Here is an 18,192-nt window from a genome sequence, read left to right as displayed (position 1 = left end):
GCTGCTGGAGCTCTGACAGAGTTTGGGAAAAATTCAAGCAAATTTGCTTCCTTTTCTCTGCTTGCACCAGACTGGAGAAAATTGGGAGTAAGCAGAGGCTTCAGAGGTGTAATGTGTCCCCGTTGACACTGCCACTGCCACCCAGGCGGGCAGCCACATCTGGCGCTGGCTCCTGCTTTTGGGTGGTGGCTGGGGCCAACCAAACATTGCGCAACATTACATCCATCTACCTGCAGCTCAGCAGGGCTTGTAACCATGAGATCTTCACATTTTTCTCTCTTTTTACATATAGAAACACACAGCATATGTTTATGTATACTGTTATATGTATATTTGTGTGTGTATATCTGTGTGCGTTCAGGTTAGGATACGCTGTCTAAAATGTTATTGGTTTCCTGCTTCTCTTCCACTGTTTCTAGGCACAGCCTGCCAAGACGATGACAGTCACTTATTCCAGCAAAGTAGCAAATGCCACTTTCTTTGGATTTCACAGATTGCTCCTAAAGTGGAAAGGCAGCATCTACAAATTGCTGTACAGAGAATTTATTGTTTTTGCTACTCTTTACACAGCAATAAGTGTGTTATACAGGTACACTCTTTCCAATTCACATCTCATTAAATGCTATACTGAAGGTTCACATTTTGTAGCATTAGGCTGATGAGTGACTGGTTTGGTGGGGGGTGCCACATAATTGTCATCCTTTCCTTGAACCTTTTCTAATCTCCTTTAATTTCCACATTTATTTCTTAGATCCAGAGGAAGCATGTAGAGTGTAAATAGAATATGGTCTATCGTACTCAACTGGTTCCACTCTCAGCCTTCTGCCAATGTTGAGCAACCCTGCTGCTGAAGTTAGGCTAAATAAGTTAGCCTAAATTAGTTAGTTAGGCTAACTAATAATACCATAAGTATCCCGTGATATATAGCCTTTATCGTTCTGGCACTGAGTGTGCCTCTCTGCTTTGAATGATGAGTATAGGCATTTCTTGCTTGCAGAATTGGTCTTCAGTTGCTCAGAGGTAATTTCACTGACGACACTGAAGTGAATAATTTGAGGGGCAGGTTATACAGTCTTTTCTCAGGAAAGGTGAAGTTATCCTTAAAGGTAGGAGGGCATGACTAACTTTATTTTTAAAGATCCAAGCTTGCAAAGGGACAAGCAAGACTAGCTGGAAAATCACTGTGGTTATTACCTGGGTGCAACACAGCACCTGGGAGGGCCAGGCCAGAAGGGGAGCTACTGCTTCCACCAAGGTGTGAATTAAACAGAAGCAACGCACCAATTAATGTAGTGAGCCTTTTAATTGATGAAGTGCACTACACAAGTGTATCAAAACCATGATTCAGATCTTGCCTCAATCTGTAATTAGTCTCTGGTGTTTTCTTTTTATGTGTAACAAGGAAAAATAGCTTCAGTTTGTTTGTGATTAATGACCACCTTCACACGATGTTCAGTGGTCTATACCTGTACATTCAGAAAGAAAATTGCAGTATTAATATGTAAGAAAAAATGAAGTCTGACATTCATTTAAATTAATCTAGTTTCACTGAAAAGTTAGGCAATTAAAGACTGTAATAAATATGACATGGAAAGCACTTAATATACCACATTTTTTACTACATGATTGTAAGCAAAATCCACCAAATCTTTGTCACGTGTTCCTTTTATATGAAATCAAAGAATAACTGTAATACCTATAGAGCCAAATAAAATAATTGCTTGTATTTAAGCCTGCTGTATTTCATTAGATATATTTCTCCATGGGAATAAGTTGCTGTGCTCCACTAATTTTCTATCATCTGATGAATATTTTCCCCACTGCAAGACGGATACAGTTGTGTTTTTCAGTTTGTGGATAAGCAAAATTTTGTAGGAGTAAGAGCAAAAACTGCTGCAACAATGTGGCATTTTCAAATAACAGTGAGTAGAAATCAGCAACTTTTTGCACCTCAGACAGACCTTAGCATTTTCATTAAGTAGGCCTCTGGAAAATGAGAGCAAGCTCTGCTTGCTCACTTACCTCTTATTATCATCACTGGTCTGGGTGAGATAGCATGCTAATTCTAAAGGTGTATTGACTCTAATTAGCAGTGCCAGTCGAATTAGTCATGAGAAAACAGCAAGGACATGAGAATTATAGTCTTCTCTAGCTTCTTTATGACATGGTACAAGTGTTCAGCATTTTAAGAATCTTCTTGAAGACGTTAGCCAAACTTGCTCCCAAATACAACTATATGATCATTTGCATGTATTTGCACTTTGTAGTGCCAGAATATTGCAAAAGGACATATACATTTTATTTTTGCTGCAGATTTTTTCTTACAGGAAGCCAAAAACGGTTCTTTGAAAAATTATCAATTTACTGTGACAAATATGCAGAACAAATCCCAGTAACTTTCGTGCTTGGTAAGTACTGGTTACACGTGAAATTATTCTCCAACACTGTCTCTGTCCAAGTATCTTGTAAGTGTATGTGCAAGGAAGCATTGCAGAGCTGAGGGGCATATGGGAGATTAGAGGCTCACAGTAAAGTCATTGGCTTCCAGCAGGTTTCCTTAAAGTCAGGTTGCTTTTGTCACATCAACATTTATGCTCAAGTTCTTAATATTGCAATGAAAGAGCATTTTAACATATATATAAATATATATAGTGCCCACTAACACTGGTACATTGTGCCTGACCTTGCAAAGCACTAAATTCACTCAAAGTCTACTGCAGAAAAGGAAATTTGGAAGTTTGTTTTAACATTGTATGAGATACTCAGATGTAACAGGTCATTAAGTTGCAGTGTCTATTAAATAAGTATTGATTACATACTGATTTTGACATGACTTACCACATTTACATGTATTCTGGGGAACGTAGTAGCTTAGTGATATGAATAATGCCCTACAATGTAAATCAAGGTAAGCTAAGCAGAAGCCCTGATAGGGACTGGACTTTTTTTTTCTTCCAACCCACAGGTTTCTATGTCACGTTGGTGGTGAACCGGTGGTGGAACCAGTTTGTGAATTTGCCATGGCCAGACCGACTGATGTTCTTGATCTCCAGCTGTGTCCAGGGAAGAGATGAATACGGCCGCTTGCTCAGGAGGACTCTAATGCGCTACGTGAATTTAACTTCTCTGCTGATCTTTCGCTCTGTGAGCACAGCCGTCTACAAAAGGTTTCCCACCATGGACCACGTGGTGGGTGCAGGTACTGCTGCATCCTTCTCCCAGAATTTCTTTTTCTTTCCCTCACGTGTAGGAGCACAGGGAAGGAAGGAACCACCTTCATGTTTCCTTTCTTCTTTGGCCCCATGTGTCTGTCACACTAACCCTTGTCAATGTGCCACTTTTTTGCCACTGCCTTAATTGAAGTGCCTTTAGATGGCCACCTTTAGTGTTCTTCAAGACTTCATCTAGTGGCCCTACAGAAAGCAGAACGAGTTGGAGACTCTCACATGGATCTTTTTGCAGATATTGTGGAGGCAATAGGTCTGTCCCCAACAAAAAAGCACATGGAGCAGGTACAAGGTTTTCCAAGGCGTGAAAACTGGTGTAGTTGCAATGTCATATAACGCATTAGGAGTGCTAACTTTTTATCCATCATTGTCTCAATGTCTAGGGTCTAGTGCACCAGGGGCTGGTTTCCACAGACACATCACAAATACAGTTTCATCTCAATTATCTCTGAGTAGCTTGAATAGGTCACAGTTTGGTTGGGATATACTCTGAATATCCCAAACTCTGGGACTTTTTTCTTTGAATTTACAACCTTGCCTTAAACTTAGTTTTTCAAGGATAGATATAATAAGTATTAAACATGTCTTTATTCTCTCAGCATAGAGATTAGGTGATTTCTTCCAAATAGGAGATATGTTTTTACTGAACATTTTACATTTCTTAAAATTATTCCTTTGGCATGGATTAGTAAGCAAAGTTGTAGCAAGTTAAAATATGCAGTGTGTATATACATATACACATTCAAATATGTGTAAGAAGCTTTTGATGTTGAAAAAAAATCCATGCAGAATGCACTGATCTTACAAAAAAAAAAAAAAAATCATTTGCGTTGTCACTCTTTTTCCAAAATTTAGTTGAATTTTGTAGTTCTCTTCCATGTGCTTTTCAAAAATATTGTTTACCTGAGCCTGTGAGAGGTCAAGGAAGCTTCTGTTGCTCTCTCCAAGCAATCTGCTTCCAGCATGTACTGGAAAATTACCACATTTCCAGCAGGCTAATCCAGCTCTGCCTCCCTATTGCTAAAGACAATCTGTTCCGAAAGAGACAAAATGTCGCAGCATTGTACAAAAATTGTAGACTGGAAAACAAGATTTATTTTTTTTTTCCTGCACAGTGGAAAACATTCTACTATACACTACACAACTAAGAATTGGCAGGCAGCTCCGTGGGTTTCAGTACAGATTGTGTAGGTCCTTATGCACATTGTGCCACAGAATTTTTGTTGATGCAGTATTGAGCACTTGAGGGTATATTTTGCCACTACGAGCATCCAGTGATTAAGACAGCACTCTGCAATTATCCCCTCCCTAATTCCCTGAGGCATTATATAACAGGCTGCATGGGAGGGCAACATTTAATATGAACGTGAGTGGCAGAATCTGATACTTACAGAGCAGGCATCACTGAAACAACTTGTGCCGATTTTGCATTTTGCTCTCAAACTGAGAACTGCCATAGTGTAACTACTGCTACACATCTCCCTTTTCAATAAATGAACTGCTTAAATTTGTAGATTTTAAATCTGAGAGCAGGACAATGATAATCTAGTCTGACTCATCCACAACACACGGCAGAAAAGCTTACTTACAGCCTCCTTTATCAAGCTGCAATTTCTGACTGAACTGTAATACCTTCTAGGAATCTAAGCAGCCCTGATTTAAAATTCAGCTGACTACAATGGAGAATACACCGCAGAGCTGGCATTCACAACACTGAACTCACTGTTGAAAAGTGGAATTTCATTCAGAGCCTGAACTTGCATACAGTCATTTTCTGTTCACTGGATTTTTAAATGGTTTTGGTTGTTCTTTCTTTTTTTAGTTAGGTGAAAATACCATTTTCTCTCAATAACTACCTATTAGCAGAGGGCATAGAGGCTTGAAAAAAAATATGAGCTTCATCTTCCTTAGTCTCTTCCTGCAAGGTATGGTTTTCAGCTCTGGATCTTCCTCATAACTATTTTCTAAGCTTTTCATTTCATTTTTACCATTCTTTATGGAACTGTAGGCAGGCATTTCACACAGACTCATGACATCATGATGCTGAGTACTGCAGCACGTACACCATAAGGATCAAATGCCTGGCAGTCCTTAACTTTCAAATCCTGTTTGTTGCAAGTTGTGAGAGGAAAGGTGGATGCTCAAGAACGTGAATCTTGAAAAACATGAGTCAACTGGTAGGCAGCAAGCCACCCAAACCAAACAGGAGGTGCTGAAGAGAAACGTGAGGTTTGAACCCAGTGACATGGCTACCTACTGTTGACTGAAGTGCACAGTCCCAGACCCACCACTGGGATGAAGTACCTAACTAATCCTTTCTCAGATGAGAATAGAGAAACATATATATTTGATTGTTGTTAGCACACTGTGGAGATGTGGGAGATGCCCACCGACCAGTTCCTTCTTCTAACCTCTAGCCATTACAGTATTTGACATGGGCACCCTGAACCAGTCTTGCCTCAATCCATCCCATTTTGATGGGAGCCCTGAATACCCTGTGAATCATTTCAGGGAGAGCACTACTGACTTTTTCCAGCCAGACTTGTGTTCTCGTTAATACTTTTTCTATAAGATCACTTTGGCTAATACTCTTCACATTATTGTCTTTTCATTCTTTATTGATTGTATCCCGTGTCAAGCTTTTCACATTTTTACAAGTATTCAGTGCCCTATCATTCCTTAGATCACCCGTTCCAAGATCTTGGCAGAGTATTTGCCAAATATTTTCAATTTTCTGGAACTGCTCCAGTCTTCCAGTTCCAATGTTCTTGTTCAGAGAGTTTGTCAGTTAATTCTTTAAATTCTCTTAAATAAAAATAAGATGAACATATTTAGAAGCTGTTTAAGTTTAATAATAGAGGTTTAATATCCTCTCCTGTAATTCATGGCATATAAGGTGCTTTCTTACCCCTGCAATTACAACAAGCAATTCTGTATTGTGTATTGCTTGTGTTGCTGTAACATTTACCAGAAGGAAATATTTTTCTGTGATAAGTATTCTAGGTATTATTAATGTCCATCAAAGACAATATTTAATTAATATAAACATGAATGCCTTAATATTAGAAATAATGTCAACTTGAATGTTACTTTGAAAAGAACAGTGATGTTTATTTTTTTCTCAACAAAAAGGTACCCAGTTTAAGTGCAGAGCTCCATTGATTCTTGGAGCTTTGCTTTTCTTCATGAACCCCTCAGGCTCTGCCCTTCTCGATAATGACTTCCCAGAACCTCTCCAGGGAATTGCATACTCCAGACTATCATTTGTTTTTATATTCCTTCTGTTTCAGCATGAGAGAAACACCTTTTCCTGCCCTATAATAAGAAATATGTCTAGCCAAAAATCAAAAGCAGCCTTAAAGACTGACTTTCAGGAGTCAGGAGGATTTGTGGCTAGCAGGTCAATAATCAGTTTCCCAATTATTTCTGTGCAACTTATTATGAGAGCTGGTTGCAAACCACACAGGCACCTTTTAAAACTTGTGTATTACTCTGATCTTAAATTCCAGGATTCTGCAAGAATACTATATCTTGCTGCTGACCTGCTTTTCTTCTAGACCAACAGCAATGTGTACCATCCTTGTGCTCCTTCCAAGTACGTGCAGTGTTCACACCTCCTGTGCTGTACTATTGCAACTGTACAGCAGTGGCATTAGTGTCAATAACAGAGTGTTTACAGAGGTCACCTTGGTTAACAAAATTTTGCTCTTAGCTTATTCACATTAAAAAAAAAAAAAAAAAAAAAGTTGTGGAAGTTTGTACATATTTCTTTTTCACACCTTCATGTATCATCACCATAGTTAGTAAGAGAAGATCAACTCTTAGCTACTAGCTAAAGGACTAGAAGAAAATCACTTCCATTCTCAGTTCCCCAAAATTGAATTTACAGCACTCCATCTGTTATTAAACTTGTAGTTAATGGATGAGCCACTTATTTTGGAGCTGCTTTGTTACTATCTTTGTCCTGTTTCAATTCTAATATCAACACAGCAAAAGAAGCCTTATACCCACCTGAGCAAAAACTGAAATCCTCAAACCTAAAGATTGCTCTTATACTAGAAAATTTAAGATTCATTAAAAAGAAAATGTGAGGTTCCCTGTCATTAGATTTCTGAGGTTGTTTTTCTCAAAGCCACAGGTGGAAGGAGGACAGCAGAGCAGAGCTGAACTTTCCTACCCACAAAGCCCAAGGGGGTTGAGGTGTTGCTCAAAAAAGCCAGCTGCCCCCATGCCAGTCCCAGGCAGCACAGATTTTGTCAAACACAGCCCTGGCTGCCCTTGGAGTTTCTCACCATGGAGGGAAGCAGGACTTCACAAGGCCAGGCTATCCCTGCAGGAAACATAATGCCTTCCCAGCGCCAGGGCCAGGCAGGCTGCCAAGCAGAGTGCAGCACGCCTTCAGGCTGCAGCCCCAGAGCATGGCCCAGTGAACCACGAGCAGCAGGATTTCTCTGCATGGCTCCTCTTCCTTCTCCTCACTCACCTGCATAACCCCAAAGATGAAACACAGGCTGGCAGAGAAGCATTTCGCTGGCAGAAGGCGTGCTCTCTGCTGTGCTATGTTTCATGCACATGCCTGCGTCCTCCCTGGCTTGCTCACTTCATTGCAGATTTACCAAAAAATTATCAGGATCAGAAGGTCGCCGGGCTGCCTTGCAATGTATAATGACATCTTGCTAAAAGCCATCACTGCTGAAAAGTGATAGTTTATTGACTGATGTTATCCAGTTCCTTATTTTTCTAAAAGTAGGATATGAAACTAGAGAGCAATCTGTACAATACTTAGTATTATCTGCATCTATAGTATGTCAGCAGTCGCATAGAAAAACAGAGCTATAGCAAATTGCTGCATATATTGATCAAGATGGATTATTTTTCAGATACTTTGTGCAGAAAGAAGTTGCTTTTAAGCAAGAGTTATGCTGGAATATTTTTTTTAAAGGAGACTACTATTTAGAATTATAATTAGTGATTTGCATAGTTCTATGGAAATATCATATGAACATAATCATATTCAAAATACATTACATAAATTGCACTGTCTGCACAGAATAAATCAACTCTTTTTTTGTTGTTGTTGCTGCTGTTGTTTGTATACAGGTTTTATGACAAGATATGAAAGAAAAATATTTGATGACCTCAAGTCTCCCCACCTAAAATACTGGGTTCCCTTTGTCTGGTTTGGAAATTTGGCATCGAAGGCACGGAAAGAGGGTAGAATTCGAGACAGTGTGGATCTGCAGACACTAATGAATGTAAGTAGAAAAAGTAAATCTACAGAAAACTAGTATTAAATTGCTATGCAGTAGCTTTTCACTTACACAACTTGATTTAGTGCACATGACTCTCCAGTCATCTAAATGATCTTACTCAAAGTCTGTACCACTTTTCTCTGTGCACCACTGTACACTCAGGCACACACAGCAGCAGTGCACTGGGATTGTATTTGTATGACTAAGGAGGTATTTATTACCTGAAACAACAATTTGATGAGTAAAGATTTCTTCTAGCCTCACTGTAAATTTATACTTGGTCCATTGCTGGAGGAAAAAAAAATATATAAGAATTATTTGGCATTTTGAAAATGTTAATATCAGTTTCAGGAAAAATAATCTCCCTGAATATTTTATTACGTGGCCAAACATCCTTTATGTGATAGAACACATTCTCGTTCATATATAACTAAATTGTAGATAAATATAAACAAAATACAATTTGTGAAGAAATAGATATCATACTTAAACCATTTAAACTCCATAAATTAAGTGAATATTCAAGCATGGCAATGGGTTGCTGGATATAATAATTTAATCAATTTATACTACACTTTCTTGTCTCCCTGTCCTTTTGCATGTATAAAAATGAACTGTAACAAAATGTTTATCATTCAGAATTGATGCCATTTAAGTTCATTGGGGTTTGTTTCTATTTTTTCCTTTTTTTTTTTTTTTTGTTTGTTTCCCTTCCCATTCAGGAGATGAATAAGTACCGGTCTTGGTGTAGCCTTTTGTTTGGCTATGACTGGGTTGGAATTCCACTGGTCTATACCCAGGTACTGAGATTTTGTCTTTCACAAAATTTGAAACACGGTTTCCATAAAAGGGGAGATTTGTGCCAAATGTCCATAGACTTGACTGGCAGCTCCAGGCTGTTGGGCACTCCCTGAGTCCCACTGGATTATGGACGCTTGGCTAAATATTTAAGTTGTGTTTAATGTAGAGATGTTTTGAAGTCCTTGCATAATTTGGAGAGCGGGGAAGCACCAAAATTTTTGTTTCCTGGGTCTACTTCCTAGCCATAATTACTCATGTGGCCTCTTTATTTGTAACATTTTCTACAGATTTGTAAATAGTATTACAAAAGGCAGTCAGAGGCCTTTGGATATGTGATGCCTTATGCATAAGACTGTATTATGACATGTTTCCAATTAAGTTTTGTTCTTTGCAGGTTGTTACTCTTGCAGTCTATACTTTTTTCTTTGCCTGCCTGATAGGGCGCCAATTTTTGGATACTGACCAAGGGTATCAGGGACATGACTTAGATCTTTACATTCCAATCTTCACACTGTTACAGTTCTTCTTCTACGCAGGATGGCTCAAGGTAAACTAGTTTTCTGGGAAGGTGATGGGGGAACCCTCCCTGGGTGAGCTGGTGAAGGTGTCAGAGCCAAAGTCAAGGTGTCAGATTCACGGCACACTATAAAATCACCAAGGATTAATGGAGTTATACCAAAGCAGGATTCAGCCCAGAGTGTCCTGTGGTCATAAAGAAAAAGTCATCCAATACATTATTAATTCCACTCAACAGATCTTACTGTAAGAAATTGTTGGGAACCTGAAAGAGCCCATTTTATTAATAGAGCAGTGACAGCTCCCCATTAATCCAGCAAAATCCAGTCCCAGGACTTGGACTATAAAATAAAGAAAAAAAAAAAAAGTTTTCTCCCCCTCTGCTGTGCAGTGGGGAAATACTGTTGTTGCAGACCTGGCATGAGCTGAACGGGACTAAATCATACTTGCTTCTTAGGATCAAAGCCTGCCTTTAGTGTCTACTGTTAACTAATCAGATGCAGGCAATTAAAGGTCTCCAGTTTCAGATGGCTATCAAACATGGCAGCTAATATTGGCTACAATCCCACTGCATAAAAACATTCATTAAAAAAGAGTTATGGAAGGACTTGGATGCTACCCATCGTCCCATTGATGCCTCATCAGTTAACATCTCGTCATCGATCTGATAGATGAGTAATTAAGGCACACACCTCACACTGGTTGATACTCCTCTGCAGTGAGTATCAAGGTGGACTAACAAAAAAAAAAAAAAAAAAAAAAAAAAAAAAAGGTTTGAATGAAAAGCAAATTTGTACATTAGGTTTCCTTTTGGGATTAATAATCATAGCTGGAAACTTTGAGCTCACTTTTTTTTTAGGAAATAAATGGAATAACACTGGCCATTTAGAGCCCTCTTCCCATTACAACCTCCATTTTGAGAGCCCTCATCCCACAGCCACCTCACAATGGCAGGGCAAAAGAAGGCAGCATACCAAGCTGGTGTGTTGCAAGGGTTTTGCAAGGATTGCAGACATTTAATAGCAGGGTAGATGCCTACAGACCTTAAATTCCTATCTTTTTAAAGTGTATTCATCACAGACTTTCTTTGAAGTTGCAGATGAGAGGCTTTATCTCTAGGCACTGCCTTTCAGGGGTTTACTAGTGAGTAACAAAACTGGATGCTGTTCTTCCTGCCTCCCCTGCCCAATGCCTTCCCCTCCATCAACACCCAAGGCTGTCAGTAGCATCTTTTCCAGTTAGGCTGGAGGCTCCCAGCCAACTCCAGGCAACAGCCAGTGTGGGATGCCATAATAACTGAGAAATTTTCTGCATAAGACAATGAAAGGGAGGAGAAGCAGCTTTTAAAAAGCAGATTTAAAATCGGCAATGCTCCCTCAGACCTGCAGAGCCACAGAGTCGGGATATTTCTGTTCTGAAGGTTAAAGCCCATTTCCTGCTGAGTGCGTTGGGCTTCAGCTGCCAGATTGTGTAAAGGGCTCAGCACTATTGACTTCCAGTAACTTGGCAGTTCCTCAGAAATGATGGCGAAACTGAGCTCATTGCTTGGCTTCAGGCCTGATCTGTTATACCTGCAATACAGGGACAAAGTTTCCCGTCACGTGAGACATTGCTAAATCCCCATTTTCGTTACTGTAATAGACAGGCCGTCCAAATACAGGCCCCATCTGTCTAGCATTACATTCCTTTCCAGACAACAAAGGCCAGTGGCCAGGGAAAGGCCATTGCTGCTGTTCCCTCTGTCATGCTCACTGTGGTTTTTTAGCTCATGTGATAGGTTTTGCAGTGGGTTTTGGGGCAGTGATTCCTGAGTTCACACCAACTGTCTTCCCTGGAGAGCCACAGCACCATTTGTGCTCTGGCACACTCCGATTCCAGCAGCTACATGGCTGTACCTGAAATCCAGTGCCCCAGGGCACACCAACGGGTGTGAGCAGACGTGTTCCCTGTCTGCTTTTCATTCCTCCTGCCTTCAGTGAGGTTTTCATAATGTTGGTCTTCTCAGCACCTCATTCTTCACCTTCCACTGCTGGCCTAGGAGAGTCAGCAAGTGATTAGCTAATGTTGCAGCTGAGAGGTCTTTAATCATGAGGCACATGTGAATAAATAACCACAGAGTGACTGCCTTGCTATTATAAGTCATTTAGATCACAGCAGCCCATAGCAAGTTGCACAAGGGAGGCTGTTTAACCCTGCAGTCTCTTTGCTCAATGCTGTGTTGAAGCTGGGACCTCACCACTGCTCCCTGGCCATCTTCAGGATCTTGGCTCTGGCTAGCGTGACACACGGCTTTCATTATATTTGAGGATTTTTGTGGACTGCTTTTCCTCAAAACCACTCAGAGGGATGCAGTTAGCATTACCTTAGGAAAATAGGGAGCAGCTAGGGGCTAGCATCCAGGCCTGGGCTCAAAAGGCAGCTGTATGCCTTCCAGAAGTCTTCAGCTGCATTGCTGGGAAATATTAACTGAATGGGCTGGTGAAGTATCGTAGACCATAATGCAATAACAGAGCCTTCAGCAGCTAAATCATTAATTTAAATCAGCCCAAGACAGCAGTGAGGGAAGGTAAGGAATATCTTATATGACAATCACAGTGCCCCGGACATTTCTCCAATCCTGTAGGCCAGTGCCGACAATGATGACTGACAGCACGAACGAGACACCAGGGGCTGCATCCATGGGGAAAGCAAGCTGTTCCTTCTCTCGACTGGCAAAAACATCACACTGGAGCCCGTGTTATGATTGCAAGTGACAGGCAGGGAGGGAGAGAAAAATCAGATCAAATTTTCTCTGAAGCCGCAGTCCTGACATTGCCTGCCAACCTCTATTCACACTGTCTCCTTTCCCTTTCAGGTCGCAGAACAACTTATTAATCCATTTGGAGAAGATGATGATGATTTTGAAACTAATTGGTGCATCGATCGAAACTTGCAGGTTGCTGTTGTTATTTCTACTTCCAGCTTTACCGTATTATAGATCATCATCACATTTAATCCCATTTCTTACATCGAGGTACAAATTAAGGGCAACAAGCGTCATCAAAACAAACTCTTTCCCTGAAGGTGTACCTATAGCTATAATCCCCAGGTTTTATTTTCATAATCTAGTGCACCCCAATTTTGGCATTTGGCATTGCTTGCTGTCTGACTAAACACACGGACAGACTACCTCCAGCTTTAAGCTCACTTTACGCCAGGAAAAGCAAATAATGTCATTTAATCCTGCAAAATACAAAAGCCATTTATTCCCGTCTAGACAAAAACATGTTCTGCTAATCTGAATGTCTAATTATTATAATAATATATATTAATCTTCCTTAAAAATAAATATATATATGTATTTATATATAATATCAGTGCTAGGTACTGCAGAGACTGTATTTAGGGGCAGCAAGGGCAGGAAAAGCAAACCTGAATATGAAGCAAATCAAGCAAGTGGGAAAGGCCTTCACACCTGCCAGAGATGGTCTCTGGCTTAACACTACCTCAGGCTTCGTGTGCAAGGGTGACAGAGAGCCCTTTTCATGAAATATATCACAAGGCCCTAAATCAGGACAGTCACACTCTTGATTGTACAGGTGTTAAAATGTGGACAAGGCCTATCAAAAAGCTCCTCAACTTGTGGAACATTTTAAGGAGCATGGTTAACGCCCTGCACAGACTGCCCATAGCACGTGTAGGACTCCAAACCCATTTAACCACATGGTTTGTAAGGAAAGGACTTCTATCGCAAAGAAATATCTTCACAGCACAGAAGACTCAATTTACAATAAAATGTAGAATTTTGTGGGTGTAGGAGGGTATTTGGGATGTATTTTAATAACACTGAGTCTCTTCACAATGCCCAGGGCACCATAGATGGCTCACTTTAAAGGGTTTTGAAAGAAATATTGAGTCCGTGAGTTCAAAACAGATTATTTTGTATACTGTCATATATTGAACGTGACATAATTTATACAAAAAAAATATCTAAGGTCTCGCTTCTGGCGGTGGATGAGATGCACATGAACTTACCAAGGATGGAGAAAGATATTTACTGGAATGACTCTTCTGCCCGGCCGCCCTACACAAAAGCAGCTGCTGATTACTGCATTCCATCATTCCTTGGATCAACTATTGAAATGGGGTGAGTGGCACTGAAGTCCTTAATGCCGTAAGAAATGTTACCACCAGGGCAGCCCAGTACCTCTGTTGGCTGACGGACACTCTGCGCAGGGCTGCGGGCTGGCACCAGTGGCTTGCACACTTTGGGGACCTTCATCAGTCCCCAAAGGCTGGTCCTCCATGCTGACGCTCATTTGGAGCAGCTGTCTTGGGAGTTCCAGGTTGTAACACCTGATTAAGACCATTTCCTTTGTGGGAATGTGATAAAGAGGCATGGGACTTAAGGATGTGATGATATTGTGAATGAGGAAGACTGCGATGGGAAATTATGTTACTGGGAGGGGGTGGGCAGGCTGGTGTTGACAGGATGATGTCCTCAGCAATCCACATGCTCATACAAATTGTGCATCCATGGCACACGTTGTCTAATTAATGAACAGATTACATTTGAGGGGGCTTGCTGATAGTCTCTGAGTACAGGACAGCACCTGAAGACAGTGAAAAGCTATATTAATAATTTTTTATTTACTACAGCTTAATCATACACCCCAAATAGCTATTCCTTTGCCTGTGCAATTAGCAGATGACGCCTTTTACCTTGCTGGATGAAATTAGTCCAAATTTTTGTGAAGGTAAACAAGAAGTCATCTTAAATGTTATACGGCTTTTCATTGACTAATAATCTAGGCAAATAAGCTGGGATGGTCAGATTTTATGAAGGGATAAAGAAGAGGAGATATTTGCCAAGACCAACAGAATAACCCTTGTTATAAAGAAGTGTTGGGAGTCTATAGGACTGCCGGGTGTTGTCAGGATCTATATTACACAGTAGTGATAGGCCAGTCAGCTTAGAAGGTGTTAAGTTTAAACACTTGTGACATGCTCTAATATAAAACAAGGCAGTAGGTGTAAATACCATCCTGCCTAAGCAAATACCAGGACAAGTAGACATTTTTATCTGAAAATCTTTTTTAAAACTTCGGTCTTTTTTTGTAGCCTAAAAATATATCTCAAAAAGTTTTCAACTTTTTCAAAAATTTCCATCCCTCATCAAAACAAAACAAAACAAAGCAAAAAAGTGGGTTTGTTTTGCTTTAGCTTGTTTTGCTTCATTTGGTCTTGGAAAGGAAATTGATGTTTTCTCATTTTTATTCCTCTTATTTTTCCATTTTTGATTGCCTTGTAATACAAAGAACAAAGCTTTATATCAGTTCATTTTATCACACACAGCCTTTTCAGAGGTTCTTTCATTCTGGAAAAACTATTTTATAGCCAAAAGAGAAGAAGAAAAATCCATAGAATATAATTTATTTTACTGTAATTACCACAAGAAAAATAATGAAGAATATAAGAAACATTATTAAGTCTGAGAACATTTTTTTTTAATAAGAAGCACTCCACAAAAATGAGGGATAGTAGATGAAGAATAGTTTTGTGTTAGCCCCAATGAAATGCAAACAGCTTTTCTTATTAACAGTTTTCCCCTCTGAAATATTTCTGCATTCACCTCTCTAAAGAAGAGCTAGTTAGTTTTTGCAGACTCCAAAACCAAGGTGTGATGGGTCATCTAAGTCGAAAGCAAATATATATAAATCTTGAGCCCAAATCCAAGTTCTTCTCCAGTCCCCTAAACTAGCATCTTCACAAATGCAGAAAGAAACTTCCTCTGTCCTTCTGGGTTAGTGTTTCCTTCCTGAGCTCCTTGCCTCGAGTTTGGCCTGAGTCCTTTTGCAATCCTTGCCCTTAGGACAGATAACCAGGCTAATTTGACTTGTCTTCTGGGATGGACGAGGTCTCTAATGTGTAGTGAATGGCCTGGCAGATGAAACAATAGTTGAACTCATTAACCAGAAGTTATCCTCATTAACCTGAAGTTCTCATTTGCCTGAAGGCCTACAGCACTGTGCAGGGTTTCTTTACTCCCTTACCCTAATCCCAAAAGCAAACCAACCATGTGGAGGTGTTGCAGGGAGCTGCTGCCAAGTATTGAGTGGAGCAGCCTTGCTGGGCTGCCCTGGCTCCTGACCCAAATTTTCCCTTCCATGCCCTTGCTGAGGGACACATGAGGGATTTGGTTCCTAACTCCTCCCTCATTGCTTTCTTCCTGCCAAGACAGTGGGATACATGCAGAAGTGTTGCAGTGTATGCAGACTGCAACACTTCCTCCGTGTAAATAACACCTACCACCTGGTTTATTTGGCAGGCTGGCTGATACCGAATTCCTCTATGGGGAAGAGTGGCCCTGGGAAGAGGAGAAACACCGAAGACAACATTCAGTGCTGAGAAGAGTCAAGAGGTTTCTCAGCGTCCATGAGAGTCCTTCATCCCCTGCTCACCGGCGCTACAATCGGCAGACGAGTGAGAATTCGGTGTTTTTCCCAGCGGATGAAAAGGGGCACATCAGAAGGCTGCAAGAAATGCACACAAGGGGGAGACATTCTACCTCAAGCTTCAAGAAGAAACATGAAGGAGTTGAAAGAAGTAACAGACTTCACAGCAGCAGAGATCTAGGACCTATAACTGAAACCTCGAGGAATGAGACGCAGTACAATGACAGTGATACCTCATCTGAGACGAGCAAGCCGGTTCCCGAGGTCATCATCTCTGAAGTTGAGGAGAAAGCACCTGATGTGTTGGGGAAACCAGCTCTGCTAACAGAGAGCACCACAGGCATGCCAGAAGAGAAGCTCCAAAGGAGCCTAACTGAGGCAGACGTGACTCTTCTGGACCTCCCTTTCTTCCCCCCAGAAATGACTACATACCTCCCAGACTCTGACATGCATCAGTCACTTCCTAGCATGATAGGGGAGTCCAAACATGAGCCCCATAGTAGTAACATAGCCGGTTTTGTAACAGATCATGAGGGAAACCTCCAGCGATGGAGTTTACCGAGCTTCCATAGTCCCAGTACAATGTCAAATGCTGACGGTCCACCTCCTGTGACAGATCCTGGGACAACTTCACAACAAAGGACCTTAAGTGATGGAAAAAATGTTACTTCTGCTGCTGCTGCTCCAGAGACATTTGAAATGCAGCACTTATTGGGTAACCTGGACACTAAAGAAACAGCCATAGTAGAATTTTCTAATGAGAAAAGTGAAAGAAAACTTTGACAGTGCTTCTTCTGGTTCTGGTTGAACTTCTTGTCTTTTCTTGAAAATGGTTCTCACACAGATTTGTTGGAAAGTGCAGAAAGGCAGGCATGCTGCTCAGACAAGTCCTGAGCAAGATCCAACAGAGGATTTGGGCACCTAAACAGGAGGCACTGTGGTGACATGCTTTAAGCCATTTGGTCACTTGCTTCAAATCTGTGACCCTGTGGGGAAAACACTTATGGAGAGAACTGGGAGCCTCAGAAGTGGATGCAAACCAGGCAGCACACACAGCAGTGAGATGTATAGGCTCACCTAGAGGAAACACTAAGGTAAAGAAGAGCAGAGGTGGCTTTGTTCAGGGATCCACCCTGAACACTGCCATCTAATCTGATGGCCATTCTTTCAGATTTAAGCCTGTAACATCCTTGCAAGATCACCAACAGCTTTGGTTTCTAGTCAAGCAGCTAGAAGGGGAGTTGTGGGCTCAATTCCCTCCTCAACTTGGAGGGATTCAGTCTGGTATCTCCCACTGCCTGGAGGGATGCTTGAAAAATCAGGCTCCTTGCTTGTGGCCTGTGGGGGCAAGAGCCTGATCTGCTCCTGCTGAAGCTATGCCACTAGGATTAATCCAAAAGGATTAAAATTTTAATTTAATTAAGAAAAAGAGAAGATGAAGAAGATGTAAATCTTCTGGTGGCTGGGCATTGGAGCTTTGAGCCTTGGTTTCTGCTCCTAGGAGGATGTATGTAGCTTGCCCAGGGGCTGTGGCACTCTCTCAAGATTTAGGGAGCTGCAGAGGCAACTGATCTCATTCCTCCACTCTTGTAGAGATTTTCAGTTGGCATATATAGGAAGGATTTTCAGCAGCTGTGGAGAAAATCTGACTTTTTATATAACTCTGTCCTCACAGACCATGAGCTTGAGGTACTGTGTTTCCCTCTGAAAGATGATTTCAGCCAGAGATTAGAGATGACTCTCCTACAAATCCTCACTGAGGGTCTGGTCCCACCACACCTACTCAATCTCCTTCACACAGCTTCCACCAGGGTTAAAGGTGTGGGAGCAGAGTGCTTATCCTCCCCAACCCAGACATCAGTGGGTTTTATCTCAGCACATCTAGGCCTGCAAAAGCCTTCCCAGCTTCTCATTGTCCAGCTCTGCTCAGCTTCCATCATTTTCCTCTTGGCCTGGCTGCTA

The 18,192-nt window shown here is 41.1% G+C and overlaps 1 protein-coding gene across 1 annotated transcript; it reads left to right on the top strand.

Moving 5' to 3' along the window:
- Nucleotides 1-437: 437 nt before the first annotated feature.
- On the top strand, nt 438-17,013 carry BEST3 (bestrophin 3). The gene is made up of 9 exons (XM_032207464.1): nt 438-589; nt 2,314-2,408; nt 2,966-3,199; nt 8,328-8,482; nt 9,202-9,279; nt 9,675-9,827; nt 12,651-12,731; nt 13,771-13,922; nt 16,104-17,013. The coding sequence occupies exons 1-9, from the start codon at nt 438-440 to the stop codon at nt 17,011-17,013; spliced, it is 2,010 nt and encodes a 669-aa protein (XP_032063355.1).
- The last annotated feature ends 1,179 nt before the right edge of the window (nt 17,014-18,192 follow it).

This window comes from Aythya fuligula, chromosome 1 (assembly GCF_009819795.1).
Source record: "Aythya fuligula isolate bAytFul2 chromosome 1, bAytFul2.pri, whole genome shotgun sequence".
Taxonomy (NCBI): Eukaryota; Metazoa; Chordata; class Aves; order Anseriformes; family Anatidae; genus Aythya; species Aythya fuligula.
This window is presented reverse-complemented; position numbering and strand designations above follow the sequence as displayed.

Coding starts and splice junctions, on each gene's coding strand:
- BEST3 (XM_032207464.1), top strand. CDS start 438: ATGACAGTCACTTATTCCAGCAAAGTAGCAAATGCCACTTTCTTTGGA. Junction 3,200..8,327: donor GGACCACGTGGTGGGTGCAG/GTACTGCTGCAT, acceptor GTTTGTATACAG/GTTTTATGACAAGATATGAA. Junction 8,483..9,201: donor ATCTGCAGACACTAATGAAT/GTAAGTAGAAAA, acceptor CTTCCCATTCAG/GAGATGAATAAGTACCGGTC.